Raw genomic sequence first — 21,411 nt, 5'->3', positions numbered from 1 at the left:
CTTCCAAATTTCAAAGCAAGTACAACCAAAATATTGGTTGCATTTTTTTTAACTTGCCAAAATATAAAGATTGTATGAAAGTATAACTACCTCAGTGTCAAAAAAAAAAAAAACAAAACTACTTCAGTGTTTAAGTATAAATAGAAATATAATGAGGGGATATTTGCCTTGATATTTAAGGTCAGAATAATTAAAACCACATGATGCCAGCACAAAAAGAGAAAAAAAATTAATAATGCAAATTACCAAGTAAAAACATAGACCTAAGGACATATGAGATTTCCTATATGATAAAAACAACATTTCGAATTCTAAGGCAAGAACAGATTATTTCATTAAATTTTACTGTCACAACTATGTATCCAGCTATGGATAGTCCCATTTCAGAACTTATCTGAAAACACATTTTAAGTGGAGTCAATATTTACATAAAATATTGAAATGAAAAATCACATAAGATACTGAAAGATCATTTGAACATTCCTTTCAAATCTTGGGGTAAACAAGACTCTCCAAAGTCTGAAAACGAAGACCAAAAACCTTAATATATCTTAGTAAATATGAATATAAATCTCCTAGATACTAAAATATATTATTCACAGAGTGATTACATAAGGAGGTATGTTTATAATGTGTAAGAAAGTGTTAATACCCTTAATATATAAGAAGTTCCAAAAAGTCAATAAGAAAAAATGAATTCTCTAATAGAAAAAAAGATATCAATAAATGACAGGAAAAATCAATTCAGAGAAGAAATACAACCTATTAAAAAAAAGTAGAGATAGTTATTTTGCAAAAAAAAATTAATTAGTCAAGGAAATTACCAGTGTCACCTATTAGGTTGGCAAAGGTAGAAAGAATGAACACACTGAGGGAGATACTCAGGAATGGGCTAAGTATGTGCATATGGAATTCTCATACACTGGTGGTGTGAACCCAAATTAGCACTTAAAGGAAGCACAGTTTTGTTATATGTAGCAGTACCTAAAATCTACAAGCTCTGGCTTCCAGTAATCTCATTTCTAAGAATTTACTAGAGGAGATACTTTTACAATGGCTTCAAATATGACCACATATGATGGTTTAATATAGTTTCATTTACAATAGTAAAAATCCCCAAATAATCATAATATCTATCAATAGGATTGATTTAATAAAATCAATGAAATTCAGCAACCCGTGAGTACTATGTTGTACAAAAATTTTAGATGTCATCAAAAGATGATCACAAACTATTAGGGGCAGAAACAATATAACATGATGTCTGATACTATCTGATTCTATTTTATGTACATCTCAAGAAGTCTGGACTTTCAGTGACCATTTTGCTAGCAGTATTTATATCTGGGTGATGACACTAATAGGCATCTTCACTTTTAATTATAGTTTACTAATTTTTCTATAATGGACAGAAACAAGTAATAAAACAATTCAAGTTAAAAAGGGAAAATATTTTTTTAAAATGGGAGAATATTAAGAAAATTATATAACAAATTTGTCCACTTTGCAAAATGAACATAACAAACAGCTGGAAGTTACTTTATACCTTTTATTTGGTTTCCTTGATTTCCAAATACAGAAACTGAACAAGAATTCTATAGGAGGTTTTATCATCAGTGACAAATTCAGTACAAATCCAGAGCTTCCTAGTCACTGCTTTTGATATAAGTACTGAGTTTTTCATAATAACTATAGAAATAATCTCTTAAAAAATGCAATAGCATATTTTAGCCCAAGGATTGCTTACTTTCAAAAGAAATCTAGAACTTAATAATTTTATATATATATGTATATACATACACACACAACACACATATATATGTGTGTGTTGTGTGTGTGTATAAAATTAGATATATAAAATATATGCAACCTAATTTTATTCTTAATTTTTATCAACCCTGTTGTATATTTGATAAAGTAGAAAAAAAGGAAATTAGAAACATTTTAAGCCACATGTTTTTCTCAACCTTGAAGAACACAAATGTATTCAAACTGAAGTCTTTTGGATTGACTTTGAAATACAACACAACTATTATTTCACAGAAATGCGAATCATCATTTTACTAAATATTCTGAGATGCTCAGATCCTGAGATAGGTACTAACTCATTAAAATAATAAGATAATCAAAGACTGATATTTTCTTGGTTCTAAAAGTCATAAAATTTAATCAAAATCTAATTTTGTTCTTAATTCTCAAGATTACCATATCCTTTTTTCAAGTAGATTTTTGTTTCAAGCAAGAATTGAATTCATTCTCCAGTGATGAATGATGATTTATAATATCCAAGAAGAAGGTAAATAATAATCTTCAATTTACCCACAAACTCTAATGATGCTGACATAGTGAAAATTACTAATTTAGTTGATCTCTCAATGAATTAGACTGCCTACTTTGTGTATTATGGATTTTATTCCTTATGTTCTATTTATTTCATTTTTGTAGGTTTCCCAAAAGTCATCTGGGAATCTGGAATAGGGACTATTAATGATCATCCAGGGAGATTATGATAGAAGCAGGACCATTCAATTTTTCAACTTCCTTTTCCTTTAACTTCAGAAAAAATAAATAAATAAATAAATAAATGGGATAGGGAACAAATCAGGCTCAAATTCCAGTTCCAGCACATTTCCAGCTATAACATAAGGAAGGCTGTATTGTCTTGGTCCTAATAGGCTCTAACTCACAAAAATCTACTAAAACACAGTTTATCCATCTGTAAAATATGATAATCCTTCTTATTTCATAGAATTTTTGAGAATTAATTGTGAAAACATTTAAAAATTAAGGTTTCTCAAAAAATGGTAGTGACTTTTAGTAGGGTCATTAATCAAAATAAATATATCCCAGTTACATGTCGAAGATATTCTGCAATTTTCAACTCCTGTTTTTTACTGACCTTTTTAAATTAAAATATTTATTAACTACCAAATGCTTAAAAGAACAGAGAATCCACATGCACTTTGATATCACTGATTTCATATCATGAAAATTCAAAAAGACGGTCCTTAATTATAAATACATTCTTACATGCTACATCTTTGTTGCATACTTTACATATGTAAATATTCATTTATACTAAACAGGACCCAGCAACTGTGTAAGAAAGGCCTTCTGCTATTTCTCAACTATATATTTTTTAAAGATTTTATTTATTTGACAGAGAGAGAGAGAGAGAGACACAGAGAGAGGGAACACAAGCAGGGGGAGTGGAAGAGGGAGAAGCAGACTTCCACTGAGCAGGGAGCACGATGCAGGGCTGGATCCCAGGACCTTGGGATGATGACCTGACCTGAGCCAGCAGCCACTTAAGGATTGAACCACCCAGGAGCTATTTCTCAACTATTGAAAACACACTACACACTCCTCAAGAAGAGGAGCACATATGTCTAGCCCTCTTTTCATCTCCTTCTCTGGGTCTCTCTTTGTCTCTCTCTCTCTCTCTTTAAAGCTCAAAGACTTAAGTAGCATTTGATTTAATCAGGTTTTATTCCTGCCATGATTACAATAGGCACAACAACAGCAACAACAAAATAGAAAACCCAGAGCTCCAGGATTGTTGCTATTTTTAATTAAGAGACATTTTGTCCAAATCTGGCAATTTTAAAACTAGAACACATCTATAGCATTGCCACTTAGGGACTCAAGTAACCTAAGAAAGTTCCATTAAAAACAAATTTCCACCTAAGTGGTGGTGGTGATGATCAGAGTCAGTTTGGTAAACTAATAAATAAAGCCATTTTAAAATGTGGCTCTCAAAGCTGATTCATTAAACAGAGAGGAAGAATTCTCTCATCTGTTAGAAAATGTGCAATTAAGATATGAAAATGAGAGTAGATCTTTCTGTGTAACCAGAAAATAATATATTTGTCAGGAAATATTACTTCGTAGTGTTAAAAAAAAAGCAATTGGCAAAATGCTCTTATTCAAATTTCTTATGGAACAGAACTTGGCCTCCAACACCTAAAGTTTAAAATAAAGCATCCAAAAAATCTGAAGGAAATGAGATAAGTTGTGTTTTTCATATGCTCTGTAATTCTACAGATCTTTCACCTATAAATTTGGCAAGTACTTAAAATATTATGACTTTCAGAGTAACAAAGGTATCATTCCCTAATGAATTCAGTTAGAAAAATGGTTTGCCATACAGTCATGCTAATGTGATTCAAGTAAACACTTAAACGCATTCTTCCAACACAAAAGCCAGATGCAAATTTACACAGCCTAACAATCACCCCACAAGTGTCAAAAGAGAGTGTTGGTTTAACAGTGCTTGAAAGAGGAATGGTTTACACAACTGATTGATGGGAGAATGCTTCAAGAGATCTTCAGTCTATTAACTCAAGCATTGATTTGGAAAAAGAAACAGAAATATGTATTTACAAAATAAGTCTTGAAGTTTCTCTGTAGGTCAAAGAAAGCAAACAGATAAAGTACTTAAATTTCATTTTTTTGGAGCACAATATATTCAAACAGTGGTTAAATTTACAGAATGGTGATTAGATTTTTACAACCCAGTAATTGGCACCTACTCACTTGTATTTAAAACTCTTTACATCTTTGCTTGTTTTATGACATTCCTTAAAATGGCCTATAAGTCATTTCTTTAAAGATTAATGTTAAAAAATGTTTCTTGAGAAATCTACAGTTGAAGAAATATTAACACCCTTAAAAAATGGACAATTTTTAAAGATTATCTATGCAGAATTGTTTAAAAAGTTGACTGTGTGACTATACTGTCCTTTGCGAAATCCAGTTAACTTATAGTCCTAAGTAGCAGGAAGATTCAGTAATTATTTTAAAAACAAAGGCTTTGGGGCACCTGGGTGGCTTAGTGGATTAAGCCTCTGCCTTCAGCTCAGGCCATAATCTCAGGGTCCTGGGATGGAGCCCCACATCGGGCTCTCTGCTCAGCAAGGAGCCTGCTTCCTCTTCTCTCTCTGCCTGCTCTCTGCCTACTTGTGATCTCTGTCTGTCAAATAAATAAATAAAATATTTTTGTGGAGGCCGAGAAAAATCAAGGCCATCCCACCTCAGGTTTAGCCTTAGCATAAGTATAGCCATTTTAGCTCTCTGTGCCCGAGGGCTGAACTTTCCCCCACCCTGCTTTAGTAAGCCCCACCCTGCTTTGGTTCCAGAGACACCCCACCCTGCTTTAGTAACAGGAACCCATAAATACCCCTGCCCTAACTAAGCTCGGAGTCCAAGTCCCTACTCCGCTGTGTCGGGTACACTTGCGCCCAAGCTTAAGCTTGCTGGCCCAAGCTTAAGCTTGTCGAATAAACCCTCCTGTGATTGCATCCGTGTCAGCTCCTTGGTGGTCTCTCGGACGTGAAAACTCAGGTACATCAATTTTTTAAAAATACAATAAAATAAAACAAAGGCTTCATTCTGGGAGAGATAAACAGCACACTCTCTAAAACACTACTTGCCTGATGTTGATGCTTTAGAAATTAGAAGGTAGGAATAAATGGGACGGTTTCCACAAAAAGGTCACCTTTGAATTACGTATATTACAAGCCATACTATCCAATATTTCCTCTTTGCAGAATAATAATGCATAATAAAACAGCCTTTAATTTCCATTATCATTGACTCTATTTCTATTTTCATGGAAAATGAAAAACCTAACCCAGAGAGCATGAGACAAAAATATAACTTTGTATGTATTTTATTAAATCCTCTTTAAATCTCTATTTTGAGGGGCATTTGGGTGGCCCAGTGGGTTAAACGTCCAACTCTTGGTTTGGCTCAGGTCATGACCTCTCAGGTGGTGGGGTGGAGCTCAGCTTCAGGCTTTTCTGTGCTCAGCATGGAGTCTGCCTGAGATTCTTTCCTCTTCCCTCTTCCTTCCTCTTTGTGCTCTCTCTCGCAAATTAATTAATTAATTAATTAAAATCTTAAAAATAAGTGCCTACTTCTAGTATGTTTGGTAGTGTACATTATATATTAGTGGATAGATAAATAAATACACATTTATTGAGCAAGTCAAGTAGACAGATTAAATTCTCATGAGGAATCATCATTTCTATTTAAAATAAAAAATAGAATAACTGAGTGAATCATGGCTTTTAAAAACTACCTATTTAATTTAAAAAACTTCATGGAAAAGTCTATAGATAAACATTTTTAAAAATGGTTTTGATTCGATGGTCTTGTCCCAATTAGGCACTGAATTATTGATCTTCAGAGGAGCAATCTCAAGATGCTTAATCACTGACGCTTTAGGATTAAGCATACTTCCAGATTAATAATGAGGCATCCATAAATAATTTACAGGAAGCTATTCAGTGGGATTGTCTCTATATGTAAATGTGCAATACTAGTATTACTAGCCTCCAACTAAATAGCTACCTTTCGAACCAAGGAATAGCTAAATCGTATTACCCTGAAATGTATATTAAAATATAAGTATTTCTGATTTTTTTCAGGCACCTTAAAACTAAATAATTGATGTAGCTATTATTAATTTATTCATAGTATCAAATATTGTGGTAGGTGCTTATCCCTCCCCCATTTCAAAATCTTTGTTTCAACTTTTGTTCTTTCTAAATATTTTCATCATCTGGTTCAATAAAACTGGTGTGGCAGCTCCAAAGGACATTTCATAAAAATAAAAGCCAGAGTTAGAAAATGTTTTTCAACATCTTCATACTTCCTTTAGCGTCACCAGTCTTCTACTCCTCTCTTTATGAAAATGCTTCAGATTCTCTCATCATGTCAGAGCACCCACTCAAGAATTTCCAGTCTCTTCTGCATAGCTGCCAAGGTCCTGTGCAATTAAGCCTCACCTTATGTGTTCATACCCTGCATATTCATACCCTACACTGCACCCTACTTTTCCAATCCACTCACATTTACTGTAAAATCTGTCTAGTTCTTAGTTTCTGCATCTGTAAAAGAAAGTGATAATACAATTACCTAGCTCTTGGCATTTTTGTGAACATTAAATGAGATAGTCATATACACCCTAAATTTATATTTTTTTAATATTATTATTGCTAACATACAATAACTTTCTTCATGTTGTCTGTACCCTATTACCCTTTCCCACAGAACTGTTCTTATTTTCCATCTATTCAAATCGCACCGATCCTGTTTGTTTAGTTCAACTGTCTCCTTCATGACGTCTTCTTCTAAAAATCCTACCCACTCTGACCATTTAGCTCTTTATTGTTGCAAAACCCACACTATAACTAGAGGCCAGTCAGTTGTTGTAAATTCCTTTAATTAGTGATTATATTAGCTTCCAACTTCACTCTAAAATTAGTGTTCCTCAAACAGTGCCCTTCAGATAGTACCTGTGTCAGTCACATAGAAAGCTTTTAAACATGCCGATTCCTAAACCTCATCCCAGCCCTCCTGAGTCAGACTCTGGATATGGACCTAAAAATAGAATATGAATACTAGACTCAGATGATTCTACTGCATAGGAAAGTCCGAGAATCACTGTAAAAATTTGGTTCTCAAATTTTTATTTTGATTCTTCTCCCTGGAAGACATACCACTCTCTTCTCCCACCATCTGAAATATTCTTTTTTCTATCTATCCTCACATTCCTCTTCAGGCAATAAGATTAAGGTTTCTTGACTCTAGACTTACTTAGCCCCTGTGTAAGCACCATTTCACGTCCTTCCACGATCCAGCTGAATTAACAGAGTGCTACTTAAGTTAGCACTCAATAAATATTTCCTTGCAGCTTGATGTCCTGTAGTCCTTTAATTACCGCTTCAACAAATTCATCCAATCCATATCTGTTGAGCACCTATTGTCAGGCATTGTTGTAGGTACTGTCCATGCATCTCTGATCTTCTACGGCTTACTTTTGTGTATCACTTTTCTAAAATATATGTAGATTCACCTTTAAAATTCATTAATTGTTGCTATTGTGTTAGGGGAGAAGTTATTTTATCTTCAATTGCCAAATACTTCTAAGTTAAGACCTCTTGGCAAGTAAGTGGGTGGGAAGTGCCAAATTATAGAGCAAGGAAAAATGAGACTTGGCAATAAAAATGCCGATAGAATGTTAAAATGAGCACCAGCAAGAGCAATGGGCTGAAGACATTCCTATATCTTTCCGTATAAATAGGAACAGGATAATATAAACCCATTTCTCTCCTTGTTTAATAAAATGTGTATTTTGTAAATAAAATGCACAACTAGAAGCAACATATAAATCTTGTGTTTGTGGGCACCTGGGCCGCACAGCCAGTTAAGTGTTTGCCTTCAGCTTAGGTCACGATCCTGGGGTTTTGGGATTCCATTCCACACCAGGCTCTCTGCTCATCAGGGAGACTGCTTCTCCCTCTCCCTCTGCTGCTCCCCCCTGCTCATGCTCCTTCTCTCTCTTTCTCTGTCTCTCTCTCACACACACAAAAATAAATAAATAAGTAAATACTTAAAAAAAAAATCTTATGTTTGTGTCTTTTAAAAACTCATAACCATCCTTCCTCTTATTCCTCTTTTAGCTGTTTCTAAGTGTTTTTGTCATCTGAAAAATGTAAGTTGATTTTGGAAAAACTAAGCAATATCAGAATAGAAACAGAGTAAAGAATAGCTATGTAAACATGAGTCAAGTTGATTTAAAATTTTTTAAAATTTTCCATTTATATGCTATTTAAATCCAGTTCTCTATTTTATATATGATTTGTATATTATTGTTAATGGTGCATAAGTAAAAGAAAATATGTTTATTTTCAAATAATCAATAGCTAGAATTATGACTAATAATCTATTAAATGTATTTTTAAATTGCTTTTTGAAAAAATACAGGATGAACAAAAAATAAAATGTCAGTATATTCATATGTATGTTTGTAAGATCATGGAAAAATACACATCAGTTCACTTAGGTGGTAGTAGAGATGTGTATTTTTTTATGAAGCATAAGTCTGTAAAAAATATTCATTATGTATTAAGTGAAAATGTAGATTATAAAATTTTCTCTACAAAATAACTGGAATGTGTCAAATATGAATAAGTAAAGAGATGAGAACTAGAAGGTAATATAGACCAATTAAAATACAGTTTTAATGAAGTAATGGGGATGTGGATAATTTTTGCTTTCAATGTTTGCTGGCATTTTTAAAATTGGTTTTGTCACAATGTACCTCCAAACATAAATGTACATAGTGATTAAACAACAGATTATTGAGAAAAATCTCAACCACAAATCTTCTCTTTTCTCTTTGGTTGGAGATAAAACCACAGTACCATTCTTTACACCAATGGTTCTCAACCGGGGACAATCCCCTCACCCTACATGACACATTTAACAATTTCTGGAGACATTTTTGGTTGTCACAACAGCAGAAGTACTTCTGGCAGCTAGGAGGTAGAGGCAAGGATGCTGTTCAACATCTTACAAGGCACATGACAGCCCCCTAACAATAAAGAAGTTTCTGGTCCAAAGTGACAATAATGCTGAGGGTAAGAAATCTTGTTATAGAATGATCACAAAACAAATCAGTGCCGTTCCCCAAAATTAATATACACACACGCCCCTCCCTTGTAGCTAGGAAAAACACTTTGTCTGACTTCCATTCCTGAAGGAATTCCCACAACCATTTAATTATTTGAGTGGGGGTTGAAAGGAGTGCATAGAAGTACTCATGATGCACTATAATATGAAACCTGAGATACTTCCTTAGCCTGCTGTCTCTTGTAGAGTAAGCCCATAATCCTATCTTTATTTCATGTCATAGTTAAGCAAGAGCATTATTCAGGGTATCCATAAAGTAACAGCAGAAAAAATTTGTCCTAAGAGTCAACCAAGAAAAAAATAGATTTATCAGCTGTAATATAAAGTGGCATAGATGTTTAAAAATAGGAAGTCTTCTAGAGATACAATCTTTATAATGAGTCTCATTGATACTACGTGGGATGGAGGAAGGAAAGATCTGGGAAAAAAAAGAAAAAAACAGTTCAACCGCCTTTAAGAGAATTATTTGCTGGAGCAACTTATCAGAAATCAGAAAAATGTGTTCTCAATGGAAAAAAGTTCAATTGAAAATGAGGTCTTTATAATAAAAAAATAAGGGAAAGGGTGTGGTCTTTTCACATAGTGTCCACCCACAGGCATAGCCACTGAGTTTATGTTTCTTAAACATACCAGTCAGTATTTTCTGGCATTTATTGGCCTTAACGGTTATCTGACAGATTCTTTTGGAGCAACAAGAAAATTATTAGGTAAGTTAAAAACAGTACCCATTCATAATGAAAGAAATTATGAATCAAGAAATATTCTAGATTTTTCAAGATCTTATGTAAACCTTCCTTTATTGCATGGTTTAAATTATGTACAATAGATGTAATTTAATGTATTAGTTTCTCAAGGATGGGGACCATTTCTTTTATTTAATATACCCTGAATAAAACACCTACTTGAAATCACTTAAATAAAAATTAAGATTTTTTTTAAGGTGGATAGAGTGAGGAATATCATCTTATGAAGGATTAGTTTATCTGGCCTATCCACTGTTCCAAAAAAAAAAAAAAAAAAAGAATGAAAACAAATCCTTAAACAAAACAGTGTCCTCAAAGGATGAAAATGATATTTTTTTTTTTTTTTAACGAGGCCTTGTTATGCTTAAAACTGCAGTAGAATCATACGGCTAAGATTAAGGAATGTGGAATCAGTCATTTACTAGCTGTATGACCTTGAACAAGTCACTTAACCTCTCTGGGCCTCAGGTTCCTTCTTTGCAAGTAGGTTGATAGTAGCCATCTCACTGTTTTTATAGGAAGATTGGATGAGATAATGTAAATCAACAGGATAGTTACATGAGTTAAGAACTCAATAAACATTAACTATATTTATTATATTGTGTTATGATGACAATGAAAAATGTTGGCTACTGTACAAAAGAGGGAGAGTGGCAGGAGAGTGGGAAGGAGAAGGAGAAAAAGGAGAGAACGTAACGTGCTTGCCAAAAGTTGGGTAGGAGGGTTTCTAAAGATAATGTGTTTAGAATTAAGTATGCCATAACCTTCGCCATGCTTCATGCTTCATAGCCATCCATCCTTCTGTGTGTCCCAGCTAACCTCACCTACTTACCCATTCTCCAGAGTTGTTTTAACCTCCTCTATTCTCAACAGAAACTGTCTCCCATGTCAGAGAGAAGAGAGAGGTCTTCCATCAAGCAAGCCTCTAGCTTCCTGTCCTACCACTCTACCTATCCCTTGCATTCTATCTGCAACCTACTCCCTTCTAAAGGAAACTTCTCCAAATTATATATCATTCTTTTTAGCTCTTTCCCTACTTCAGTTCAGATCCAAATTTTTCAAAAGTATGGTTTCCAACTACTAAAGCTCCTCTATGTTTACCAGAGAGCTCTTGTTACTACTTTAGTTGGGAGCTAAGTCTCAGAACTTATTTCAAATGATCATTGTGGCATGTGACACTGCTAACCACTTTCTTCTTCTTTTGTTAAGATTGATTTATTTATCTGAGAGAGACAAAGACAGGCTGAGAACATGGGTGGGGGAGGGGCAGAAGGAGAAGAAAGAGAATCTCAAGCAAAATCCCTGCCAAATAAGCAAACAAGGAGTCTGAGGCAGCCTTATCCCACAACCCTGAGATCATGACCTGAGCCAAAACTAAGAGTCAGAGGCTTAACCAACTGAGCCACCCAGGTGCCCCACTTTCTTCTTTTTGAACCTCTCTTGCGCCTCAGTTTCCAAAACACACTTACCGGCAGGTTCTCTTCCTAACTCTGTGATTACTGCTTAGATACTTATTAATCTTTGTGGACTCCTTTTCAGTATTCCTCCATGTAAATTACAGTTCTCGCCAGATCTCCATTTGTCGCTGTCTTGTCACTTTCCCTATTTAATTATACCCATTCATACTGTTATAAGTACTACTTATATGCTGACAATGTCCAAGTTCATTTCTCTAGTCATGACTCCTTACGTGGCTCTAGACCTGTATTTTCCAATCTCCCATGGGAAATTTCACGTCTGTAGAAAAGTCAACATATCCCAAGCTGAGCTCGCTGTTTGTCCATATGCCTAATTTCCCACCCCATCTCCAACTTGGCTGCCCTTTTCGTGTCCTCCATATCAATAAATAGTGCCATCAGAAATTGGGATTCACCAAGTCCTTTTCTTCTACCTTGTAAATGCCCCAGTTTTTTTTTTATCTTTTCTTTTATATCCCTGCCTCAATTCATCAATTCTTCCCAGATTTTTGCAATGAGGTTTCATCTTCTCTCCCAACTTTACATTTTGCTTAACTGTATTTCAGAAGCATCTTCCTGAAGTGTGAATCTGTTCATGCAATTCTCCTATTCACATCCTTTCATGGGTCCCTGCAGTCCTCAAAACAAAATTTAAACTCTTCAGCAAGCTGCATAAATGGTCTTTATAGGCTGATCACTGCCTATGATCTCCATACCAGCTTTTATCATCTCCTCACTTTCACTCCCAACTCCAGCCATTTAAGGCTACTTGCAAATCCCTAACCCCATTTATCTCTCCCGTGCTTTTTTTTTTTTTTTTTCCTTCTATGTGCCATTATTTTTGCTTGGGACATCTATCCACAGCCCTCTAATCCCATCCTCACCTACTAATTTCTATGTAATATCTGATTCTGCATTCCCAATATACCCTGTATATTTCCTTCTTCAAAGCATTTATAATCCTGCACTGTGATTCTTTCTACATTGGTTAAACAGTGAATGCCTTGAGTTTGAGGCCTATGAGTCTATGTTCTGTTTCTCCACATATATGGTATGGTGTTCTAGTGAATAATAACAAATTGCTGTTATGAAAACAAATAGTTCACCCAATATCTGTGGCATTCACCAGGAGTCAAACATCCAGCCAACCATTGTGTACAGAGCAAGATCTATACACTGTAATTCTGTGTATAGACACACAGGGGAGATACACTGTAATTCTGTCTATATGCATTTTATAAACATGAATCAGGAAGCTAGAATGAATATGTAGCCTATATAGCAATTTGAAATGGCAAATATCAAACAAAAATGGTGAAACCAACAAGTGACAAAGGAACACATGGGAGATACAGACCACTAGGTACTCAATTGACTGCTCATAAAAAAAAAAAAGTTTTAGAAAAAAGATAGATATAAGTACAGTAAGAGTCTGCAGAAGAATTAAGAATAGTGAACACCTAGATGCTAAGTCTCATGAGGTCAGGGGACAAATCGATCTTGTTCACTGATCTGTTTCTAAGGCCTAACATGGTTGGATCATAGTAGCTGCTAACTAAGCATTTGTGTTGAATTGAATTTTAAACTGTGCATCTGGTGATGCAAGAAAACAGCTGTTTAAAAAAAAAGGCAACACTTTTTCTCTTTCGCCATTCCATAAAAAGGTAATTTGTGTGTGTGTTTACTAGAACTATTTCCTCAAAAGTGAAATATTGCTTCACTCTTTGGTTGGCAAATGTGTTGTTTCAAAATGGAGAAGTATCTGCTTTAAATGAAGAGAAAGCTATTTCGGTCCTTAATTCTCAGAGCCAATTTTGGATCTTAAAATGCACTTTTCATCAAAGAGTCTTAACAAAAAGATTCCTGCCAATGTAACCAAGACATCTAAAAATATTTCATTCTAAAGCCAAGCTTTCTCCTCAGGAGCATTCTAATTGAAATCACATTCTTCCAAAGACCTAGCATTGGGCCAATAGTCACCTGAGTAAGCTACCATCCTCACCTTCATGAGTAGGAACTCACAACTGCATGATATTTAGGAATTCTGCATTTTCCTTACATTTATGCTGGATTTCCAAATTTTCCAGGAACTTCTTTGTACTCAACAGAGCTATTATACTAAATCAAACCAGCAACACATATAACTGTGGTTTGGAAGTCAATTTAACATGTCCCCTCTAATTTCAAACACAAAGAAAATTGAGACCTGGTAATATAAATTACTGACCCAAGTACATTTAAGGCACAATTGGAGTAGACAGAGTTTCTTGAGTGTTAGCCTGTTATTCCATCTTCCACATAAGCTATGTTCATAGAACATCAATACTTTCACATATGTTGTTTTATTAATTCTAATTGTCACTAAGTAAAACGGGACTATTCCTCCCCTCTAACAGGTGAGGATATTGAGCTTCGTCTGTCTTTGAATTCCCTCAGGATGACTGAGCAGCAGAAGCAGAACGAGTATTCAAAACTCCTGACTTGGTTCAGATATTACTATTATTGTGATTTACCAGGGGCATCAAATTGACATGGGTCTTTTCCTTCAGTACAAATGAGTCTTTGACAATCTACATGGCATAGTGTCTACCATCCCTCAAAGGAAGATTTGCTATAGTAAAAGGAAGTTACAATTACCAGAGGTTGCATGTCACAAAACATAATAATGTATGTTAATTAATTTTGAGGTTTCATTTAAATAATCAGTCATTCTTTCAGAACTAAAAATGATCAAAAGATACTAATACTTTTAAACCTGTATACAGGGGACAATATGCCATGAACATCTTCTTTTTTTTTTTTTTACACACCAGTGATGAAATTTCCCATCTGTTGCTTCAAATCAAATAAGCATATCTAAGAATAAAATATCCTGCAAAATTTTTCTTTGAAGGATTAATTTAAAGTCACTCTGACCGTTAGCTGAAATGTGTTAATTTTTCAACAAGTAAAAATACGTCTGGACAAGTCTACATGTGTTAGCAGTAGGCTAAGATAGGAATCTGGTATGGGATTTTTGACACTTGGTTCTAATCATTTAATGCTGCAGTACTGGCCTATTTACAACCTGGCATTTGCTTTTGCACTTTCAACATCCCATGATTTTTCAGCAACAGTAAATAGCTTTAAGAGATGACACCTTGCCTTAGCTGGTGTCTATATTTTGACTAGCAGGTCTTGGCATTGTGTCCAGCTCAGATGCCTTTCCAAAATGCTGCATGCAGGTAAAAGGTGAACAAAACTTAAGGAAAAAAAAAAAAAAACACTACTCTAAACATTCGGGTCATATAACACATCTAAGTTCCTAGCTGACCTATCACAGCAACTTTTAATCTTCTCATCATTGTCTGTTTGGACTCTGTTTCCTAATTTTTCCATAGAATACCATTTTGTGATGTTGTTATGTAAATAAATAAATAAATAAATAAATCAAAAGGCAAAAGAAAGGAGTCTAATTTGACTATATGTAGGATACAGAACAATACCAGATTTCTAATCACTCTGTTTCTAGCAACACAATTTAGATTCAAATGTTTGGGACTTGAGAGGTACACACTTTAGGACATTTTTTTGCTTTACTCTTTTTTTTTTTTTTTTTTGCTTCACTCTTGTTGGCAAATGGTAATAGTTATGGAAAACTCCAAATTTAAACCAATGAAAGACCTCCATAATCCCACAAAATGAATATTTGTGTATCTGAAAGATTAGTTTCCCAAGGAGGACATATTCTCTAGACAACAGGGGATTTTCATAATGTGTGGGAAATCTGTGGTTCTGAATCACCCAATATTGTCTTAGTCTGTGTTTGTATCTTATATATCAAAAACCTTACCAATAAGTAGAATACAAGAAGATAAACATGACATTAAAACATGGCTGAAACTGTTGAATATTCCCTGGAGTAGTCGTGAGATGTTTTATAACCTTGTGATACCTCAGGATTATCAACTGTCTTTGGAGAGTGTATAGGGATAAGGCTGGTGATTTGACTTGCCCTCTATTTGAATTCTGAGAATATGGAAATTTGCATAATGTTGAGAACCTATCCACTACCTAGCACTTTGGCTCTCTTGAGTTAATTAATAAGTGTCCTAACTTTCAAGTCCTGATGGCTGGCTTAGAAGTGTTTTTGCAGAAAACTTTACACACGACATCCTCTTATTTAAATAGTGCATTTCATTTCTAGGAAGAACCATGCCACAACACGATCTTCTGAAATGTGCTGTGCGCTTTCAGGATTGAAAGTAACACTCGCATCTTACATTCAAATGTGGCCTTTCTAGAGAGACTTTTCCAAAGGAGAAAACTTCAAAGACACAGAGTAGAAAAGTCACTGGAAAGACAAGTAGCAGCCCAAATAATCTGGGGTATCTGGGACACTTGTCATTGTTTTGTACGTCTGTAGTGACCCAAGGTAGGCAGCAGGGGGCGCTCCTGCATGAAGCAAACCCCCCACAAGTGTCCCTGGTTGGGAACACGGAGGCTTTTTCTCTTAGCATTTGCCCAAGTCCAACGAGGTAGCCAATAAAAAGTGCAGTTGTCCATAAAATGTACGACCTTAGGACATGCAGTGAATAACATTGCAGAAGTGACTAGCTAGGGCACATGGGTCTGAGCTTGCCTTTAGAAAACAGGGTGACCAATTTTTGTAATTTATTTTGGTGGGCAGACTTTAAAAGAGCTGGTGAACAATTGTGGGAGGAGGAGATTGCCATCAGCTGTAAAGAAACCATCTCTGTAAGCAACAAGTGGACATCAGTATCCCAGGGTCATTTATTCAGCCTCTTTGTGACAGTTTAGTTTATAGTTATATTCCCTGTGAAATATCAAATCAAAACCCTTCCCTCTTTTCCTGACCCCACCCCAAACTCAGAAAATCCTCGATGAATCTCGTTTCCCACTAAACCTTAAGAAATGTGGCTTCTGCCAAGGGATCTTCTGCATGTGGCTGTGTTTTGCACGTGAATTATGATGCATTTTACTTGTTCTGTAACAATTCCCAGGTATCCAAACCAGGTTGGAAAAATCCTTAGGGACCAAAAACGATGGCTTTGAAACCTCAAACACAGTGGGCTTCAAAGCAAAGTCCCCAGCCCTCAGCCTCACTTCATACACATACTCATGCATACGCCATCCCCACCAACCGGCTCCTTTCCACTTCCTGTCCCCAAATAAAGGTCTGCGGAGATACAACCATAAACCTCAGTACTCACCATATTAACTTCGGAAACCATATCAATGCTGGCGATGTCAATGTTCATTCCCACAGCCACAGGGGGACCTGTGAACCCAGATAGCCAGCCACGTGATTTCTGAGAACTTCATTCATTCTCAGCAAGAGCTTTCCCTGGGCATGGGGTATTCCGCCCCGAATGCCTCCCCCACTGCTCCCCCCAAATGCCTCCCCCACCCTTATATTCTTCACTTCTCTGCTCCTTTTTAAAAGGAGTGCCAGGCACTCATCTAGGAAATGCTCTATGGAACGTGTACACACGTGCCCTCCTGTAAGAGGGATTCCAATTCTATCTACATATGTAGATGTCTCAGTAAGAGAAAACAACTCACAGAAGTCAGAGGAACCGGTCTAGCCTGAGGGAATTTTTATATATTGCACTAAAACCCCCTCCTCCTCATTCTTTCCCGCCCCCCTTCCGTGCGCAGGTTTTAACTCTTTGAGTTTCGGAAGAATCTAAAGCAAAATTAAATGGGCATATCAGTGTATCTAAGGCTGCAGCAAGAGGTCCCTAGCCCTTCTCCACTTACCCTCCCTGCCTTTTAGCCCTCCCCAACCCCTTCCCTCCCCACCTCCCCACCCCCGCCCCAAACAGTGGGGCTTGCAGGTCTGGATAATATCCAGATACCAGCCACTTTAAACCATTGCCAGAACTCTTCCAAAGTAGGCGGGCACAGGGGATTAATGTCACTTTTCAACCAATTGCCTGCACATTTTGTTCTCAAAAATGTTCACGATGGCCTCCAGTAAGCCAGGTTCTCCGGGCACACAATTAGATAAACTTAAGAGGTTTGTATCTCAATGAAGCAAAGACAGTGCAGCAAAAGATTTCAGCAGTGAAGCTTAAGAACAGCAGTCACCTATACACTCTAAGAGGGTCTCACTGAAAGACCATCTAAGTGCTGGATAGCAACAAATCGGCTGAAGTTTGGATCACTTTCTCAATATGGTAACAGAGAGACACATTCGCTATACCACATGCAGCCAACAATGAGGGAGAGGGAAGACACAGCGCGCACAAAGCTCACAAGACAGCTTAGGCTATAGCTGGGCTGTTTCTTATTTCCAAGGCAACCCCATTACCTCCAAAATCTGGTCTCAGACGAATGTCATAGCCTTTCAGGAGTCTATCCACTGTCTCTTTAACCAGCGACATATTACTAGGGTCATTGACACTAAGGAAAGAAAAGACAATAAACAGGCATCAATAAGGCAGCAGGCACATCGTCTTCAGCATTTATCTGATCCTCACTACAGATCCCTGCTCACAGAGGTATGCAGACAGAGCCCTTCAAAGTGAAATGAAAAAGAGAAATGCTGGGCACACTTACCTCTGCGCACAGACAGCGGCGATTATTAAGGGGAATGACCAAATCCCAAAGTAGCCCTTTTTCCGGACTCTCCACATCCCTTTAGTTTTTGATGGGATTGAGGGTTTCACTGAAGAGAGGAGATCCAACTTAGTCTGCCCAGTGCAGTAATTCTAATGTGAGGCGCATGCGCACGGTGTACCAAAACATCAAAGGGGCAGCGGCGGCTGCCTGGGACCGAGCAGATTTTCTTGCTAAGGAAAAAAAAAAAAAAAAAAATTAAAGGGGAAAAAGGAAAAACATATATATATATATAAAACATATACATATTTGAATAATATAAGAAAGTCACCCCAAGGAGGACCCAGAGTAAAATCTTTGTTTTCCTTTCGTTAAGACAAAACAACTAGAGCCTCTGGTAAGTTTTGGTAGTTCCTGGAGGCAGTTTTGTACCTCACGGGTTTTTGGGGCGTGTTTGTGTGTTTCCTCTTAAATATGCAAAACCAGACAGGGAATTTAAAAGACAGCAGGTGTGGACTGCTAGTGGAAATGGGTTGCCTGGGAGCCCACTTCTGGTATCAGCAAGCCTAAGAGGAGAGTAGTTTGAACTTTATTTCCTGGCGAATAGCATCCCCTGCGTGGGGCGAGATTTGTGCTGGAGATGGGGGTTGTGCGGTGGGGACCGGAGGGGAGGGACGGTGGGTGCAGCAGTCCAAGCGGGGAGGGAAGAAAGAAACCAATGGGAGAAGTGCTGAGCAATCCGTCGGATTTGGGGCGGGGGGGGGGGGGGGGGAGGGGAGTAGAGAATAAGAAAGAAACGGGAAAATAGAAAAAGAAAGAAAAAGAAAGGAAGAATAAAATGATGTCTGGTCTCTTCTAGGAGTCAAGGAGCAAGCTTTTCTTCACTACTCACGAGCGGTTTCTTTCTCCTCCTCCTCACCCTTTGCCCCCTATTCCCAGAGAAGAAAACCTCGGGGTCCCGGTTTCTTGCCGTGTGACGTGCCTGACCCGCTAGTCCGGATTATTTATAGAAGGAGGTGGGGGGGGGCGAGGGGAGCAGAAAGGCAACGCTGTCTCTCCAGGTTTCGGTCTGATTCTGCATTGGGAAATTATTAGTGGGGAGGGTGGGGTTTGGATGAGGGGGTGATGGGACTTGTGAGCGTGGGGAACGCGGATGGCTAGAGCCAGACCCTGGGTGCCGGGGGCGAGAGGGCTGGAGCGGCGAAACGGTGCTGCAAGGGCAGGTGGCCCTGGGGGGGCACCCCTGGCCGAACCCCCGCCCCCACACGCCCCCTCCTAGCACGCGCACAGGCGCGCGCACGTGCAGGCACTCTCCCAACCCGCCTCCGGCGCCTACTTACCTCCCGGGCCTGCGCTGGCCGCCCACTCCTGCCGCGGGCGGAGCCGGTGCCCCCCGGAGCTCTGTCCCAGCTGGAGAGGGCGAGTGGCGGCTAAGGGACACCTGGCTGTTCTGGGGCTGAGTGTGGCTCGGGATGGCAAAAGCCAGAGCGGTCCCTCGAAGGCAGCAAAATGAGGAAGGGGCCTAGGGACGCCTGGGGGCCCGGCGTTCTCACTCTGTCTCCGCTCCACCTCGTCCTCGCTCGCCTTCCCAGTGCCGGGAGACACTCTGAGACCCCGATGCTGCCTCTTCCCTCCCGCCCGAGCCTTTGCCCGGCTCCCCAATGCCACCGGAACCCGGAGGAGGCAGCGAGTGAGCTCGGCGGTAGGAGAGGGAGGGAGATACTCAATTCACGGCCAAAATGTTTCCTCAGCTCGAGGGAGAGAGACGTGCCGCGGGTGCCAGCAGCGGCTACAAGGCTGGGGGTTCTGGGTGTGTGAGGGAGCCCGAGGCCAGGACGCCTTCCTCTCTCGGTACTCCCGAGTTATTTTGGAACGAGGGAGGAGGGAGAAGGGGATGTAGGGCAGGTGATGCCGCTGCCCCTTCCCCCACTCCTCGGTGAGGAACTGGAAAAGCCGGAGCCCAAACCTACGTTCGGGACCCAGAGCAGTTTTCGCTTCTAACTCCTATTGCTGACCATTGCTACCCATTAACTGAGCGCCTACTACTTGCCAGGAGTGCTTTATTAATTCTTACAACTGTCCCAGGATTTAGCCATCACCTCAGTTCCCTCATATGGATTTAGAAGCTGGTGCACTGAAGCGAAGCGACTTGGCCAAGGTCACCTAGTAGGCTAGAGGTGGAACCCGAATTGAACTCCGAAGCCAGTGTCCCTAACCTAGACTAGACAGCCTTGGCCCCTAAGTCCGAGACCATGCCGGCTGCCGGCTCTCGGCTGCCGCAGAGCTCCGGGGGCCCGCGGAGCGGTCGGCGGCTGCGGGAGGAGCGGGAGCGCGAGGTTTCAGGCTTGCCTGGCCCTAGTCTGAACCGAGGGGAGGCTCCCGCCGCGCGTACCCGCTGTAGTGGGCCGGCGGCGCTCCGAAGGCTAGCAGTCCTCGCAGCACCCGGGACTCCTCGGGGTCCTGGTCCCAGCCAAGCTCCTGACCCATTTACCTCTTGACCGCCTCCCTCCCTGGCCCGCACCCCGCCTAGGTCGGAGGGTCTTGGGGCGGCTCTGGAGAATGACTCCTAGGCGAGGGTGGAGGCGGGAGGGCTTCGAGGCGGGAATCCGACAGCTCCCCTGTGAGGGAACGCGAGCAGGGAGAGCTCTGTGCCTTCACTAAGGGAGTTTCTGAATTTGAGACAGGTAAAACAACGCCATAAACCTTGTGGTTCTACAGCCTGGCGTTCTGCGGGGCTCCAGGCTCAAGGAGTCCGCTGAGGGGCAGACTGGGAGACAGAAGGAGAGAGAGGAGAGATGAAATCCTTAACTCTCCCATCTGTAATTATTCCGATTGAGAGTTTCAAGGACAAAATATAGTCCCATGACAGAGGAAAATAGCCAGTTTTCCTCTTTTTACACTTATATACAATGGGAATCTTTTACACAAGCTAACATATTGAAGAGAAAACAAAGTTTAGTCTACCAGCATTATATCCAGAGAAGTCCTAAATCAGTTTGAACCCCAGGTAATTACCTGGTGAAAACCTAGGAAACTTGTCTTTTTCTGGAAAGCACTCCAAAACAGGATTTTCCTTCTGACCATTAGTTATCCATGTTTCACTTTCTGCACAGCCAGCCTCCCTTCAGTTTGGGCTGAAAGAAGAATATTTAGTTAACAGAACAATA

General features: G+C 38.9%; 1 protein-coding gene across 1 annotated transcript in view; it reads right to left on the bottom strand.

Moving 5' to 3' along the window:
- Positions 1–18,321, bottom strand: part of LOC111141129 (gamma-aminobutyric acid type A receptor beta2 subunit) — a 238,055-nt gene extending 219,734 nt beyond the window's left edge. Inside the window, 3 exon segments of the mRNA XM_022493475.1 lie at positions 16,894–16,961; positions 17,997–18,088; positions 18,245–18,321. Of these exon segments, the coding sequence (XP_022349183.1) occupies positions 16,894–16,961; positions 17,997–18,088; positions 18,245–18,321 (237 nt within the window).
- Positions 18,322–21,411: the final 3,090 nt, after the last annotated feature.

Source organism: Enhydra lutris, unplaced genomic scaffold (genome assembly GCF_002288905.1).
Source record: "Enhydra lutris kenyoni isolate GAN:26980312 unplaced genomic scaffold, ASM228890v2 scaffoldscaffold5, whole genome shotgun sequence".
Lineage (NCBI taxonomy): Eukaryota > Metazoa > Chordata > Mammalia > Carnivora > Mustelidae > Enhydra > Enhydra lutris.
The sequence above is the reverse complement of the archived record's forward strand: the minus strand, read 5'-3'. Positions and strand labels throughout refer to the sequence as shown.